The sequence below is a fragment of the Salmo salar genome, chromosome ssa18 (genome assembly GCF_905237065.1).
Source record: "Salmo salar chromosome ssa18, Ssal_v3.1, whole genome shotgun sequence".
Classification (NCBI taxonomy): Eukaryota; Metazoa; Chordata; class Actinopteri; order Salmoniformes; family Salmonidae; genus Salmo; species Salmo salar.
The window spans coordinates 21,713,704-21,732,126 of NC_059459.1; the positions used below are offsets into that span (position 1 = coordinate 21,713,704).

Consider the following 18,423-nt stretch of genomic DNA (forward strand, 5'->3'; position numbering starts at 1 on the left):
ATTCGCAAAAAAGGACTGTAGTTGCTCCAACGTGTACCTAACCATAAGCATCAATGTCTTTCTTAAAATCAATACACAAGTATATATTTTTAAACCTGCATATTTAGTTAATATTGCCTGCTAACATGAATTTCTTTTAACTAGGGAAAATGTGTTACCTCTTGCAACAGAGTCAGGGTATATGCAGCAGTTTGGGCCGCCTGGCTCGTTGCGAACTGTGTGAAGACTATTTCTTCCTAACAAAGACAGCCGACTTCGCCAAACGGGGGAGGATTTAACAAAAGCGCATTTGCAAAAAAAGCACAATCGTTGCACGACTGTACCTAACCATAAACATCAATGCCTTTCTTAAAATCAATACACAGAAGTATGGAATTTTTAAACCTGCATATTTAGCTAAAAGAAATCCAGGTTAGCAGGCAATATTAACCAGGTGAAATTGTGTCACTTCTCTTGCATTCATTGCACGCAGAGTCAGGGTATATGCAACAGTTTGGGCCGCCTGGCTCGTTGCGAACTAATTTGCCAGAATTTACGTAATTATGACATAACATTGAAGGTTGTGCAATGTAACAGGAATATTTAGACTTAGGGATGCCACCCGTTAGATAAAATACGGAACGGTTCCGTATTTCACTGAAAGAATAAACGTTTTCTTTTCGAGATGATAATTTCCGGATTCAACCATATTAATGACCTAAGGCTCTTATTTCTGTGTGTTTATTATATTATAATTAAGTCTATGATTTGATATTTGATAGAGCAGTCTGACTGAGCAGTGGTAGGCACCAGCAGGCTCGTAAGCATTCATTCAAACAGCACTTTCGTGCGTTTTGCCAGCAGCTCTTCTCAATGCTTCAAGCATTGTGCTGTTTATGACTTCAAGCCTATCAATTCCCGAGATTAGGCTGGTGTAACCGATGTGAAATGGCTAGCTAGTTAGCGGGGTGCGTGCTAATAGCGTTTCAAACGTCACTCGCTCTGAGACTTGGAGTAGTTGTTCCCCTTGCTCTGCATGGGTCACGCTGCTTCGAGGGTGGCTGTTGTCAATGTGTTCCTGGTTCGAGCCCAGGTAGGAGCGAGGAGAGGGACGGAAGCTATACTGTTACACTGGCAATACTAAAGTGCCTATAAGAACATCCAATAGTCAAAGGTATATGAAATACAAATCGTGTAGAGAGAAATAGTCCTATAATTCCTATAATAACTACAACCTAAAACTTCTTACCTGGGAATATTGAAGAGTCATGTTAAAAGGAATCACCAGCTTTCATATGTTCTCATGTTCTGAGCAAGGAACTTAAACGTTAGCTTTCTTACATGGCACATATTGCACTTTTACTTTCTTCTGCAACACTTTGTTTTTGCATTATTTAAACCAAATTGAACATGTTTCATTATTTATTTGAGGCTAAACTGATTTTATTGATGTATTATATTAAGTTAAAATAAGTGTTCATTCAGTATTGTTGTAATTGTCATTATTACAAATAAAGAAAAAAAATTGGCCGATTAATCAGGATCAGCTTTTTTTGGGGGGCCCCCAATAATCGGTATCGGTATCGGCATTGAAAAATCATAATCGGTCGACCTCTACTTGGCACACTTGTATTTGGGGAGTTTCTCCCATTCTTCTCTGCAGATCCTCTCAAGCTCTGTCAGGTGAGATGCGGACCATCGCTGCACAGCTATTTTCAGGTCTCTCCAGAGATGTTAGATCGGGTTCAAGTCTGGACTCTGGCTGGGCCACTCAAGGACATTCAGTGACTTGTCCTGAAGCCACTCCTGTGTTGCCTTGGCTGTGTACTTAGGGTCGTTGTCCGTTTGGACAAAGCCCCATTCTGAGGTCCTGAGCACTCTGGAGCAGGTTTTCATCAAGGATCTCTCTGTACTTTGCTCCGTTCGTCTTTCCCTCAATTCTGACTTGTCTCCCAGTCCCTCCACTGAGAAACATTCCCACAGCATGATGCTGCCACCACCATCCACAGGCGGGATGGTGCCAGGTTTCCTCCAGACATGTTGCTTGGCATTCAGGCCAAAGAGTTCAATCTTGATTTCATCAGACCAGAGAATCTTGTTTCTCATGGTCTGAGAGTCTTTAGGTGCCTTTTGGCAAACTCCAAGTGGGCTGTCATCTGCCTTTTACTGAGTGGCTGAAACATCTCAATGATGATCAATGGAAACAGTATGCACCTGCGCTCAATTTCGAGTCTCAAAGCAAAGGGTCTGAATACTAAATATGGCAATTCCGTTTTGTTTTTTTAATACATTTGCAAAAATATCTAAAAAAAACTATTTTTGCTTTGTCATTATGGGGTATTGTGTGTAGATTGATGAGTAAAAAAATATTTCATCCATTTTATAAGGCTGTAACGTAACGAAATATGGAAAAAGTAAAGGGGTCTGAATACTTTACAAATGCACTGTATGCTTTGATTGAAACAAAAAATACCATCAGCTCTAATTCACTAAATGAATATTCCCATGAAACTGATTGAGATCAATCAAGTCATTGCTATGGAGATGCAGTTTGGATGTTTCACCGTTAAAACTTGAAGAATTATCATTCACCATTGGCCGTGATGATGGCCTATTCTGGAATTAGATAGCCTCCAATATGTGTGGGCATATGCAGATGATGCATTTTCTATAATGATATGCTATTCAATTGGCTACATCTGTCGGTACAAACTTTGATTGAGGAAATGTTGACGTCTGAATATATTCAGTTTTTTTTAAATACTTCACACTCCCATTCCAGAACATGGATGAAAGCGAGTACTTTAAAGGAAGGAGCCATCCCCAATGATAGCACTTTGTGTCTTTGAAAGCCTACCTAGGAATCCCACTGGGCTGCTGCCTGTCACATTCTCCCACAGCACAGAGAGGGGTGAAGAGGGGGCTGATTGCTGTGTGTGTGTGTGTGTGTGTGTGTGTGTGTGTGTGTGTGTGTGTGTGTGTGTGTGTGTGTGTGTGTGTGTGTGTGTGTGTGTGTGTGTGTGTGTGTGTGTGTGTGTGTGTGTGTGTGTGTGTGTGTGTGGATGGATATGGAGGGTGTGATGGAGGCTGTGAAATACAGGTGACTGCCTAACCTACTCCCAATTAAATGCCACAGGGCCTGATATTCATGAATTACACAAGAACATGTAAATCTGCCATTTTATATGAATTACACTCTACCTTTAATATCGGACTGTCACAGCATTGTGTCTTCCTGGCGGTAGTGACCCTCTCTCTTCAAGATGTCTGAGGATTGGGCATGGAGAGAGACCAGGGGTAATGGTCAGAGGGACATACACTGACAGGTGGAATATGTAATGGAATGGAGTAGGGAACAGTGTGTGCGTGTACACATGTGGTCAAGTTATTTGTCACATGCTTTGTAAACAACAGGTGTTGACTAACAGAGAAATGCTTACATTCGGGCCCTTCGAAACAATGTAGAGAGAAAAATAATAGAGAAAGAATAACATGAAGAATAAATACACAATGAGTAACGATAACTTGACTACATATACACAAGGTACCACTATCGAGTCGATGTGCAGGGGTACGAGGTAACTGAGGTAGATACAGTATGTACAGTACATATATGTAGGTGTAAAGTGACTAGGCAACAGAATAGATAATAAACAGTAGCAGCAGCTTATGTGAGGAGTCAAAAGAGTTACTGCAAAAAGGGTCAATGCAAATAGTCTGGATAGCTTGCCGTGCGGTAGCATAGAGAATAGTCTATGACTTGGGTAGCTGGAGTCTTTGACCATTTTTAGGGCTTTCCTCTGACACTGCCTGGTATAGAGGTCCTGGATGGCCGGAAGCTCGGCGCCAATGATGTATTGGGTCGTACCCACAACCCTCTGTAGTGCCTTGCGGTCGGATGCCAAGCAGTTACCATACCAAGCGGTGATAGAGCAAGTCAAGATGCTCTCAATGATGTAGCCCATGCCAAATCCTTTCAGCCTCCTGAGGGGGAACAGGCGTTGTTGTGACTACTTCATGACTGTGTGTGTGGACAATGTTCGTTCCTTAGTGATGTGGACACAAAGGAACTTGAAGTTCTCGACCCGCTCCACGACAGCCCTGTCGATATGGATGGGGGCGTGGTTGGCCCTCCGTTTCCTGTAGTCCACATTCAGCTTCTTTGTTTTGCTGATGTTGAGGGAGAGGTTGTTGTCCTGGCACCACTGCCAGGTCACTGACCTCCTCTCTATAGGCTGTCTCATCGTAGTCGGTGATCAGGCCTACCACCGTCGTGTCATCAGCAAACTTAATGATGGTGTTGGAGTTGTGCGCTGCCACGCAGTCTTACAGGAGGGGACTAAGCGTGCACCACTGAGGGGCCCCCGTGTTGAGGGTCCTCATGGCAGATGTGTTGTTGCTACCCTCACCAACTGGGGCCAGCTCGTCAGGACGTCCAGGATCCAATTGCAGAAGGAGGTGTTTAGTCCCAGGGTCCTTAGCTTAGTGATGAGCTTGGGAGGCACTATGGTGTTGAATGCTGAGCTGTAGTCAATGAACAACATTCTCACATAGGTGTTCCTCTTGTCCAGGTGGGAGAGGGCACTGTGGAGTGCAATAGAGATTGCATCATCTGTGGATCTGTTGTGGCGGTATGCGAATTGGAGTGTGTCCGGGGTGTCTGGGATCATGGGGTTGATGTGATCCATGACCATCCTTTCAAAGCATTTCATGGCTACAGATGTGAGTGCTGGGGACCAATAGTCATTTAGACAGGTTATCTTAGCATTCTTGGGCACAGGGACTATGGTGGTCTGCTTGAAACATGTAGGTATTACAGAATAGGTCAGGGAGAGGTTGAAAATGTTAGTAAAGCCACCCGCCAGCTGGTCAGTGCATGCTCTGAGTACGTGTCCCGGTAATCCGTCTGGTCGCAGGGCCTGTGAATGTTAACCTGTTTAAAGTTCTTACTCACATCTGCTACGGAGAGTGAGATCACACAGTTGTCTGGAACTGCTGGTGCTCTCATGCATGGTTCAGTGTTGCTTGCCTCAAAGTGAACATAGAAGTCATTTAGCTTGTCTGGTAGGCTTGTGTCACTGGGCAGCTCGCGGCTGGGTGTCTCTTTGTAATCCGTGATAGTTTGCAAGCCCTGCTACATCCGACCAGCATCAGAGCCGGGGTAATAGGATTCAATCTTAATCCTGTATTGACGCTTTGCCTGTTTGATGGCTCATAGGAGGTCATAGCGGGATTTCTTATAAGAGTCCGGATTAGTGTCCTGCTCCTTGAAAGTGGCAGCTCAACTTTTAACTCACTGCGGATGTTGCCTGTAATCCTTGGCTTCTGGTTGGGATATTGTGACGACCCTCCCACTCTGTCTGCCATATTCTTTCTCTTTGTTCTTGTTTTCCTTATTAGGATGTCGGCGGGCGGAGCTGGGAGGGTCGTCAGCGAAATGGGACACAGCTGGGCTTGGGTGTGTCCCAGGATAAATACACCTCTTCCCCATTCATTGAGGAGACTCTCCATGCAGACACACTGATAGATTTTGGTTGTGCCATTTTTGTGGCTGTTTTGTTTGTTTGCGTTGACACCTTTCAACACCCCTCATTATCACATTTATGCACGCAACCACTCACTTACACTACTGATTACTGACTACACACACCATTGCTAATTGTATTTAGTTTACTTTAGTTAATAAATATATTTTGTTATTCCTTATCTCCACGTTGTCTCCCTTTTTGTTACGAACTTCGAGCCGGTTCGTGACAATATGTGCGTACGGTCACTGTTGGGGGTTTGTGTGTGTGTGGGAAAGGGAGAGACCTACTGTAATGGGCTCCTGGAGACATCCCTCCTCTGTTTACAGAGAAAGTAAAACATGAGATTTGGGGCTGCTGGGTTTCCATGGCCCTGAGTCTGTAGGCATCTGGCTTGTAACTGCATATCATTACAAGGAGACCTGCTATTTTCATTTGTGTATTCAAGTGTTTCCGTGCCCTCCTGAGTGTGGGGGGTCAGGTGGGTTTTATGTTAGCTCATTCCTCAGCGGTAGGGCAGACTGCCCCCCCCTCCCCCAACAACAAAAATAAGACACAGGAGAGAGGGCAGAACCCAGCTTTCAGCTTTATATCTCCCCTCCCTCCTCCACCAGTACCAGTACAGATGTAGGATCTTAATTTGATCACCTTGTTGCATAGCGCCGGGATGATACCAGTATCGCAATACTCATTAGCGTGATGGCAAGTAAAACAAAACACAAAGCGGATTTAACTTCTAATGTTGGAAACTAACATCATTATGTTGTTTGCATTTTTGCCATGGAAAAAATATTATGATACTGGTATCATCCCGGCCCTACTGTTGCAGGAAATGTTTTCAGGAAATGCAGGAAATGTAAAACTTGTAGTGTATTTGAGGTTTAAAAAGACTTCTGAAGTTTGTAATTTCCACTTTCAAATTTCAGACTTGGTTTTCCCTTACCTAAATGTATCAACCACTATAAAATGTTCATAAATTATAATCCACATAATAATTCACGTTTCCTGTTGCTGCAGGATTATTTTCCTGCTGTAGCAAAATGGCTTAAATTAAGATCCTACATTTGTACTAGTACCACCACTGATCTCTCATCCCGGAGACACAGTTTATGTATGCTCTGCTTGCATGCAAACTACATACTGGACCTACACCTTGTTTGCCTGACGACTCATGCTGAATTTAATTCCGCTGTTCTATCGATCCCTACTTACAGTGAGCTCAAAAAGTTTTGGGACAGTGACAAATGTTTTGTTGTTTTGGCCCTGTACTTGAAATGATACAATGACTAGTCTGTCAGCTTTAATTTTCATCCATATCAGGTGAACTGTTTAGAAAGTCCAACACTTTTTGTACATAGTCCCCCCATTTTAAGGAGACCAAAAGTATTGGGATAAATTCACTTATACACTACATTACCAAAAGTATGTGGACACCTGCTCGTCTAACATCTCATTCCAAAATCATGGGCATTAATACAGAGTTGGTCCCCCCTTTCTACTATAACAGCCTCCACTCTTCTGGGAAGGCTTTCCAGCCACAAGAGCATTAGTGAGGTTGGGAACTGATGTTAGGCATAGCTCGCAGTCGACGTTCCAATTCATCCCAAAGGTGTTCGATGGGTTTGAGGTCAGTGCTCTATGCAGGCCAGTTAAGTTCTCTCACACCGATCCCGACAAACCATTTCTGTATGGACCTCGCTTTGGTGCATAGGGGCATTGTTATGCTGAAACAGGAAAAGGCCTTCTCCAAACTGTTGCCACGAGGTTGGAACCAGAGAATCGACTTGAATGTCATTGTATGCTGTAGCGTTACGATTTCCCTTCACTGGAACTAAGGGGCCTAGCCCGAACCATGAAAAACAGCACCAGACCATTATTCCTCCTTCACCAAACTTTACAGTTGTCACTATGCAATTGGGCAGGTAGCGTTCTCCTGGCATCTGACAAACCCAGATTCGTCCGTCGGACTGCCAGATGGTGAAGCGTGATTCATCACTCCAGAGAACGTGTTTCCACTGCTCCAGAGTCGAATGGCTGTGAGCTTTACACCACTCCAGCCGACGCTTGGCTTTGCACATAGTGATCTTAGGCTGGTGTGCGGCTGCTTGGCCAGGGAAACCCAATTTTTGAAGCTCCGGACGAACAGTTCTTGTGCTGACATTGCTTCCAGAGGCAGTTTGGAACTTGGTAGTGAGTGTTGCAACCGAGTACAAATTATTTTTATGCGCAACACGCTTTAGCACTCTGCGGTCCCATTCTGTGAGCTTGTGTGGCCTACCACTTCGCTGCTGAGCTGTTGTTGCTCCTAGATGTTTCCACTGCCTCGGTACCGGGGAAGCTCTAGCATGGCAAAAATTTGACGAACTGACTTCTTGGAAAGGTGGCATCCTATGACGGTGCCACATTGAAAGTCACTGAGCTCTTCAGTAAGGCCATTCTACTACAAATGTTTGTCGATGGAGATTGCATGGCTCTGTGCTCGATTTTATAAACCTGTCAGCAACGGGCTAAAATAGCCAAATCCACTCATTTAAAGGGGTCAAATTACAACACTTTTTTTTTACATAGTCCCCCCATTTTAGGGAACCAAACGTATTGTGACAAATTCACTTATATGTGTATTAAAGTAGTCAAAAGTGTAGTATTTGGTCCCATATTCATAGCACACAATGATTACTTCAAGCTTGTGACTACAAATTTGTTGATGCGTTTGCTGTTTGTTTTGGTTGTGTTTCAGATTATTTTGTGCTCGATAGAAATGAATGGTAAATAATGTATTGGGTCATCACTCTTATTGTAAATAAGAATATAATATGTTATTAAACACTTACACATTAATGTGGATGCTACCATGATTACGGATACTCCTGAATGAATCGTGAATAATGATGAATGAAAAAGTTACAGATACACAAATATTATAACCACCCCAGAAAAATGCTAACCTCCACTGTTGTTGTAATGGTGAGAGGTTAGCATGTCTTGGTGGTATGATATTTGTGCGTCTGTAACTTTCCCACTCATCACTTTAACCTCATAGTCATTGTATAATTTCAAATCCAAAGTGCTGGAGTACAGAGCCAAACTCCCCAAAATATTTGTCACTGTCCCAATACTAATTTATTAATCTGCCATCCTAGAAGTTGTTTGTGTGAGGGGCGTTGTACAAAAAAAATAATCAGTGATTGGAACGTCTCTAACAAATGTAACCAATCAGAGTATCAAAGTTGATAACATCATCGTGTAGGCTCTGGTCTAACCCTTCGGTTTCTGGGACCAATCAGAACAGTCGGAATGTGTTTGCGTTCATAAGCATAATGCTGAAGTTACACAGCTGGCCTCACTCAGCTCAAGTCAATAGATTACAATTTATCTCCTTGGCAGGGAATGAAAGCCACGTATAAATCTTGATATTTGCTCCTGCAGGCCCTAATACTCCAATTTAATTCAGAAAACAGAGAAAGAGACAGTGAGACAGATTGGCCAGAGCGGATGTGGATGGGTAACCAGGCAACCACCTTGTGGAGAGGACCCTTTTGGGGTAATTGTATTTCTACCTCAGCTCAAGAGCATGTAGACATTGTGAGTAATCCAAATGGAAATTGGACTCACATCAACCTTTGTAACATTGAGCACTCATGGTGGCTGCAAACATCTGCTCGGATATCCACAAGGATTCTAGATTATGGTAGAAATGACTGTGGGTGTGTGTTACTGTATCAATCATTCCCTTCCATACGGTAAATAAATATTAAAATATATATAAAATGTATTTTAAATACATTTGCGTATTTCATGAAATGTATGTAATGCCTGATAATATTATTAAATGAATGGCAATGACATCTAGTCTACAGGGTGGCCAAAGTGGTTCCTAATGCAGCTTCTTAAATTCCTCTCTATGTATTGTAGGGCCCTATAAAAGGTATTGTAAGGTCCTATAAAGCGTTTTGTAGGGCCCTATAAAATCTGCGTTGTGGAGAACACGGACGGGATCACAGAATCCAGACATTAAAACTGAATTCAACAATATGTGGCGCAGCGGTCTTAGGCACTGCATCTCAGTGCTAAAGGCGTCACTACAGACCGTGGTTCGATTCTAGGCCATATCACAACCGGCCGTGATTGGGAGTCCCATAGGGTGGCGCACAATTGGCCCAGCATCATCCGGGTTAGGGTTTGACCAGGCTAGGAGCTGTAAATAAGGATTTGTTCTTAGCTGTCTTGCCTAGTTAAATAAATGTAAAAAAACAACGCTTGGCTCTCGACCTTCGCCTCTCCCGAGTCCGTACGGGAGTTGCAGCGATGAGACAAGACTGTAACTACCAATTGGATACCACGAAACTGGGGAGAAAAAAAGGGTGATTTTATTTATTTTTAAATACTATTCTATTACTATCACTTTCAACACATTTAGTTGATTTCTGTAACGACTGTCGTAACGAGGGGACCAAAGCGCAGCGTGTTGAGTGCTCATAATGACTTTTTATTTTAACACAGAACACTAAAGAAAATAACAAAAGTGAAAACGATCAGCTCACAGTTCTGTCAGGTACATAGACTAAACAAAATACAACTACCCACAAACACAGGTGAAAAAACACCCTACTAAAACCCAATTAGAGACAACGAGGACCAACATAGAAATAGAAAACTAGAACTAAACATTGAAATAGAAAACATAGAAAAACACAAAACACCCCCTGTCACGCCCTGACCTACTCTACCATAGAAAATAACATCTTACTATGGTCAGGACGTGACAATTTCCTACTTTTTTAATATTAAAAAATGTATTGAACTTAGTAGGAAATCAACTAAATGTGTTGAAAGTGATAGTAATAGAATAGTATTTAAAAAAATAAAATCACCCCTTTTTTTCTCCCCAGTTTCGTGGTATCCAATTGGTAGTAGTTACAGTCTTGTCTCATCACTGCAACTCCCGTACGGACTCGGGAGAGGCGAAGGTCGAGAGCCATGCGTCCTCCGAAACACAGTCCAACCAAGCGGCACTGCTTCTTGACACAATGCCCATCCAACCCAGAAGCAAGCCGCACCAATGTGTCGGAGGAAACACCGTACACCTGGCGACCGTGTCAGCGTGCACTGCGCCCGGCCCGCCACAGGAGTGGCTAGTGTGCGATGAGACAAGGATATCCCTGCCGGCCAAACCCTCCCTAACCCGGACGATGCTAGGCCAATTGTGCGCCACCCCATGGGCCTCCCGGTCGCGGCCGGCTGCGACAGAGCCTGGACTCGAACCCAGAATCTCTAGTGGCACAGCTAGCACTGCGATGCAGTGCCTTAGACCACTGCACCACTCGGGAAGCTAACCATTCAGTATTTTGCCCAAGTTAATCATAAGACATGAACAAAATGCATCAGTGATTCATATTTTCATGCAACTTTCTGAAATTGCACAGGCATGCCCCCATTTCCATTGAACATCCTTGAGATGTTTCTAAAACTTGATTTGAAGTCCACCTGTGGTAAATTCAATTGATTGGTCATGATTTGGAAAGGCACACACCTGTCTATATAAGGTCCCACAGTTGACAGTGCATGTCAGAGCAAAAACCAAGTCATGAGTTTGAAGGAATAGTCCGTAGAGCTCTGAGACAGGATTGTGTTGAGGCACAGATATGGGGAAGGGTACCAAAACATTTCTGCAGCATTAAACGTCCCCAAGAACACAGTGGCCTCCATCATTCTTAAATGAAAGAACTTTGGAACGATCAAGACTCTTCCTAGAGCTGGCCGCCCAGCCAACCTGAGCAATCAGGGGAGAATGTCCTTGGTCAGGGAGATGACCAAGAACCCTATGGTCACTCTGACAGAGCACTTGAGTTCCTTTGTGGAGATGGGAGAAACTTCCAGAAGGACAACTGTCTCTGCAGTACTCCACCAATGAGGCGTTTATGGTAGAGTGACCAGACTGAAGCCACTCCTCAGTAATAGGCTCATGACAGCCCACTTGGAGTTTGCCAAAAGGCACCTAAAGACTCTCAGACCATGAGAAACAAGATTCTCTGGTCTGATGAAACCAAGATTTAACTATTTTGCCCGAATGCCAAGCATCACATCTGGAGGAAACCTGGCACCATCCCTACGCTGAAGCATGGGGGTGGCAGCATCATGCTGTGGGGATGTTTTTCAGCGGCAGAGACTGGGAGACTAGTCAAGATCGAGGGAAAGATGAACTGAGCAAAGTACAGAGATCCTTAATGAAAACCTGCTCCATAGCGCTCAGGACCTCAGACTGGGACGAAGGTTCACCTTCCAAAAGGACAACGACACTAAGTACACAGCCAAGACAACACAGGAGTGGCTTCGGGACAAGTCTATGTATGTCCTTCAGTGGCCCAGCCAGAGCCTGGACTTGAACACGATCGAACATCTCTGGAGAGACCTGAAAATAGCTGTGCAGCGACGCTCCCCATCCAACCTGACAGAGCTTGAGAAGATCTGCCAAGCTTCTTTTTTTTAACCTTTTTCCTAGGCAAGTCAGTTAAGAACAAATTCTTATTTTCAATGACGGCCTAGGAACAGTGGGTTAACTGCCTTGTTCAGGGGCAGAATGACAGCGTTTTACCTTTCAGCTTGGGGATTCAATCTTGCAACCTTTCGGTTACTAGTACAACGCTCTAACCACTAGGTTACCTGCCGCCCCGCTTGTAGCGTCTTACCCATAAAGACTCAATGCTGTAATCGCTGCCAAAGGTGCTTCAACAAAGTACTGAGTAAAAGGTCTGAATACTTATGTAAATGTGATATTTCAATTATTTATTTAAAATTATTATCAAAACATTCTCCAAACTTGTTTTGCTTTGTCATTATGGGGTATTGTGTGTTGACGAGGGGGGAAAAAAACAATTTAATCAATTCTAGAATAAGGCTGTAATGTAACAAAATGTGGAAAATGTCAAGGGGTCTGAATACTTTCCGAAGGCACTGTATGTGCGGGGCGAGCGTATGTCTACACTTTGTGTAGCTGTTAGCGATGATGCTAATGTTAACCTTCTTCTGGTAGTCTAAAAACGGGTAGCTGGAGCCATCTAAGCAGTTGGCTGTATCAGAAGTGATCTTGTGTGTATGTGCAACTGTGTGGTGGTAAACTACAGAATAAAACTCTTGATATGGACACATCAATACCGCCTCTACTCTCGTGACTGTCACTTCTGTAGGGCAGGGTTTCCCAAACTCGGTCCTGGCCCCCACTCTTGGGGGCACGTTTTGGTTTTTGCCCCAGCACTACAACAGCTGATTCAAAGAATCAAAGCTTGATGATGAGTTGGTTATTTCAACCAGCTGTGTAGTGCTAGGGCATTAACCCAAAACGTGCACCAAGGGGGGGCCCCAGGACCGAGTTTTTAGAAACCCTGCTCTAGGCCCCCCTGACTAGAGCCGTTGTCACCGTCGCTGGAGGGCCACCGCAGCCGATACTCCCCTAGTCGGCCCTCACCTGAGAGACACTACTCCAGCCCTCCCCGGCTGGAGCCTACATCACGCCATACCGCCCCCCCGTGGTGGTCTAGCCGCTTTCCCGAAAGACATCCCTCTAGTCCCCGTCGGCTAGAGGCAAGGGAGCATCGGCTTTGCTTCTGCTCCCCGGAGCGACCTTAGCTCCCCAGCAGATGAAGACAACTGCAGAGTGCACAGTCCACCACACCAAGGTCTGCACCCCCCTCAGCCAGAACCTCGACTAGCTGTGAATACCGGTCGGCTGTGAATACCCTCACCCGCAAGTACTTAATGCTGATTGTTAAGGTTCTGACTCACTACAAGGCAGATGTGTCCATATCCAGTTTTCTTTATCTTCATTACCACCACATGTAGAATTAACACATAAACATACTCTTCAGTGATTTTGAAATCGACTTGTGGTTCTGAAAGGCAATAACAAACAATGTTGTAAGCTATGCAACGGAAATATTTACTCAGGAAAGAATGGCGTAGCATCTATACAGGGATATTCACATAACAGCATACACATTTACAGCAGTGTATTTATAAACATATCTCAGAGAGAGAACTAATTACTTAGACAGGCTAGATTTATGGCCCTCTCTGCTGACTGGTGGAGATCTTATCTGAGTCTGGTGCCGGAGTCATGAATCTTACTGTGCATGCTGGAGCATGGAGGACGGTCTCTGAAACTTCTAGAACCTCTCGCCAGCTAGAGAGCTTATCAGATAAATCAAATGCGCATGCGGAAGCGCTCCAGGGGTCTAGAATCTTCTACTAACTTACTAACTTTAGCTGGCTTATAACACACTCTCTTCCAGTAATAGTAACATGCACCTCATACTCCTTTGTTTTTACATTGCTGCTACTCGCTGTTTATTATCTATGCATAGTCACTTTACCCCTACCTACATGTTCAAATTACCTCGACTAACCTGTATCCCCATGCATTGACTTGGTACCGGTACCCCCTGTATATAGCCTCATTATTGTTATTTTATTGTGTAACTTTAAAAAAATGTTTGTTTATTTAGTCAATATTTTCTTAACTGCATTGTTGGTTAAGGTCTTGTAAGTAAGCGTTTCATGTTAAGGTCTACACCTGTTGTATTCGGTGCATTGATTTAATTTGATACTCATAATAATAATTATAACAATGCAATAGGCCCATTAAAGCGGCAATATGTAACTTTTTAGAAATGTGTGTTATAGAGCTGTCATTCTCATTGAAAGCAAGTCTAAGACGCGGTAGATCTGTTTTATGTGCCAATGCTTCCTGTTCTAAAGTTTTGTTTTTGCGTCTTTTACTTTTGGTTTTGTACACCAGCTTCAAACAGCTAAAAATACTATATTTTTGGTTATGGAAATTATATTTCACAGCGGTTTAGATGCTATAATGATTCTCTACACTATACTTGCTTACTTTGTCTCATAAACTGAAATTAGGAAAACGATTAGAATTTTAGTAACCAGGAAATGGCGGAGCGATTTCTGCATAGTGCATCTTTAACTGGCCATTCTGAACTTAGACTTATGCATTAAACAGGCAAACAATGCTACCAGCTTGCGAAAGAACAAATAAGTTACAGATGTAACAAGATAAATTGCGCTAGCCAGGTACTGTATCAGTAGGATGCAGTGAACATCATCAATGATCCCCAACCATATAAACCCCCAAATTTACATTGCGAATGCACGCACAACATTTCCTAAAAATAAACACAGGCAACTTGGTTGCTAACCAGAACTTGCGCCATCTTCTTCAGTGACGTGACGGGCTTTGTGTGGCGCTGTGGGCTGAAGTGGGTGCTGACAGGCGCCTCTTGGCAAGATTCACAGACTCCTCTTTGGGGCACCTCAACATCTCAAATATAGCAGGTCAGAATCCGGCGATGCGAAGGACCATGTAAAAACGTCTAGCTGGACCTCTTCTGAGTGGTTGGCTGGATATGCACTCACTTTACACTTAATACTGATTGGTTTTGGTTCTATCCACTGTAGTGCTGTTCGGTTAGAACATGACAGTGAGGCCCATCACAGACAGACAGACACACAAAACACACACACACACACACACACACACACACACACACACACACACACACACACACACACACACACACACACACACACACAGCTGTTTCCATTTTAATGTGTTTTATGCAGAGTAAACAATCATTAGGAGCCATGCAGAGCGATGCACAGTAATATACTCCATAGTATTAATATACAAACATAAGGCATAATATTATACCTATAAATGATTGCTATAATATAGTATGAAACACAGGGATATTTACATGCCATAAGAAAGAACCATGTGAAAGAAATAGAGACATGTAAGGCCTAAGGGGATTAAGGCATAGCTCTCTCTATTTCCTGGCTACATATCTTATCTAATGGCATAGCTACTGTGCATGTGCTAGAGCAGAGACCAGACTGGAAAGTTAAAGAAACTCTACAGTCACTACGGTAGCATGTGATAAACACTTCTAATATAAAGGTCATTGCAACTCTCAATATGTAGAATTGCAATAGGCTACTGATAATATGGCAATACAAAGACATGCATGAATGTTTTATTTAATTTTTAAATGTTTTATTATTGTTGTATTTTTGTTTTTATTGATTTAAACAAAAACTATACATCGTACAACGCTCCAAGAGTGTGCAAAGCTGTCATCAAGGCAAAGGGTGGCTATTTGAAGAATGTCAAATATAAAATGTATTTTGATTTGTTTAGCACTTTTGTGGTTACTACATGATTCCATATGTGTTATTTCATAGTTTTGATGTCTTCAATATTATTCTACAGTGTAGAAAATAGTAAAAATAAAGAAAAACTCTTGAATGAGTAGGTGTGTCCAAACGTTTGACTGGTAGTGTATATATATATTGAAATACTTTAAATACATTTTCCGATGCATTTAACATATATTTTGTTATACATTTTTACAAACATTTTTTTATTGACTTGAACTGCATTCCGTAATATATGTTGGAATGTATTTAAAATGTCTTAAAGCTGCAATATTTTTTAAAATCTAAAATATATATTTTGCTATATATTTTTTCAGTTCTGGCTCCCACACTCCCACCTCCCCTCACAACCTCCTCTGCTCCTTCCTCCTTCTCAGGCCCTGTCAGTTTCCCACGCAAGTTCCGTCACAGATGCTTCTATATGGGCTTTAATGGTTGTCTTGCCCTCTCTCCTTGGTACCTTGTCTTTACTCTTTCCTTCATATTGTCTATCCTCATCTCTCTGTCCTGCACATCCCCACCCCCCATCCCCTTCTTCTCTCTCTACAGAAATCAAGCCTACAATTCGGATGTTTGATGCTGGCTCTGGCAGACAATAACTTTCCATGGGTTTTACAGAGAGAGGACAGGGGACCCTCTCCATCAGCAACACCAAGATCAAGACCAGGAGAAGAACACATTCAGCTGAGACCTTGTAAGTAGGATACAAACCTTTATACTACATAATGATGCATAGCTCAGTTGGTAGAGCATGGCGCTTGCAATGCCAGGATAGTGGGTTTGATTCCTGTGACCACTCATATGTAAAAAATGTATACGTGCATGGCTGTAAGTCACTTTGGATAAAAGCATATTCTAAATGGCATATGCTGTATCATATTATACATTGAATGTGTCTTTTAACTAAATGTGTTTTTAATTGCTGTACGCTATAGGTTGTATGACACATGGCTCAAGTAAAGTGTAACCCACAGTTTTTGACAGCCAGTGATAGAAATATAATATGTGATTATTTTAAATCACTGAAGTGTTTAGTGGTCTCTGTTTAATAAGGCCCAAGAGCGAATAGAACAACAGTTATGCAATGACGAATAACACTGAAATCATTGAGTGTACCAAGTGTAATTCACTGTATCTGGGCAGGGGTTTAATTTCAACGTCCAGAGTAATTGTTAACGTGTATAAACTCTGGAAGGAAAGAAAGCAGAATGAATTATGGCTCCAGGAAGTGTGATGGAAGAGGTTTTGAAACATTTGGTCGGTCCTGTGTCTGGAATTCTTCAACACACAGGTCCAGAAATAATACTCGCTTTCTCTCTCTAACTTGAGGGAAAGACTTTGCAGCAATGCTCGTCCACCTGTATCAATACAGTACACTTTTGGTGTCACGAGAAAACCTTTAATCTCCAAAACATACCATTTTCATGGATCAACCTTGTATTTCCCTGTAGGATAGAGATCTGGCCAGTTCTAAAATGTTGATGTTTATTTGAACCTATAGTGATGAAACTGTCTTCTAAGGACTTTGATAAGCCTCAAATGCAGAGGATGAAGGTGCAGACTTACCATTATGCTCTCACATTATAAGCTTTTGTACCCACTGTATTATCCTTCTCCTTAAAGCAGGGGAGCGTTATCCGACAAGAACTCACACTCTACTATGAGCTGCATGTGAGGTTGTCATGAGTAATTGGGCTGAAGTCACCCTTGCTAGTGGAGGAAGAAGAATTCATCTGAGATGACTCATGTTCGATTGCCCCTAAATGAACCCTCATCCTGGAATAATACTTAGCACCTGGTCAGGAAACAGCTGTGAGCTGTCTATTACAAAGTCCAGGGCCCCCCAAAACACTACACCATTGAAGGGGAAAAACGAATCACAGATTAATTGAGAATTGCCGTGTCCAAAAGTTTCCTCTGTTTTAAGCACCATATGTGGTGTTACAGTACCTGGTGTGCCTACAGCAACATTTGGAGCAGTCATGATAGATGAACCCTCCACTGCTCCTCCACACACCTCCATCCCACAATAGATGTGCCTTGACGGCAGATGTGCCTCGAAGTCCCTCCCCTCTGACATCCCCATCCCCCTCCACACAGCCCTGTTCCATCCGGTCTACAGCATGTCTCTCACAGACTACAAACATGGTGCAATTCCTCAAATGGACTACACATATGGCCCACCCTGCCCTATGTAAGTTGAGAACTACAGGAAGAGACGCACAATGCCCTGTTTGGACGATGGGGATAACAGCCGCAGAGGCCTGCCCAGTGTCCTAGAGTTGAGGCGAGTTCCTCAATGGTCATTGGGGCCCCTGAGGAGTGTCAGAAAGGTCAAGGTTATCAGCTTCCTGCTAGGATTGACATTGACCTTCCTCATCATGGCTTCTTACATCTTAACCTGGGATAAAAAGGGTCTGATGCTGACCCTGTCACCGTTCCACCTCAGGACTATAGTCAACCCAAGCAGCACCCTCTCCCATAACCTGTCTTCTACCAAGGACTATGCCAACATTAAGCTCCTGGTGAAGTGCATTACATCTAAGCTTGAGTTCAGCCCAAGGAAGCTGCCTCCTCTGAAGGACGTTGTCAATACGGACTCTCATGTGAGTATGAGCAAAGTGTCTGGCCTGTTGTTTCATGTGTGCCGTTTTGTCTCAGGACGAAAATCCTTTCAAGCATTTATAATAGCAAA

General features: G+C 43.1%; 1 protein-coding gene across 5 annotated transcripts in view; it reads left to right on the top strand.

Annotated features, from left to right (window-relative positions):
• The window catches only part of LOC106577042 (carbohydrate sulfotransferase 15), a 37,362-nt gene that overhangs the window by 7,484 nt on the left and 11,455 nt on the right, over nucleotides 1-18,423 (top strand). For 3 of the 5 annotated variants that reach the window (XM_014154727.2, XM_014154724.2, XM_014154726.2), the window contains exons 2-3: nucleotides 16,278-16,422; nucleotides 17,352-18,334. In XM_014154727.2, coding sequence (XP_014010202.1) covers nucleotides 17,954-18,334 — 381 coding nt within the window. In that variant the 5' untranslated portion in view covers nucleotides 16,278-16,422; nucleotides 17,352-17,953. The remainder of the gene's footprint in view (nucleotides 1-16,277; nucleotides 16,423-17,351; nucleotides 18,335-18,423) is intronic. The other 2 variants (XM_045700866.1, XM_014154725.2) reach the window with 2 other exon arrangements.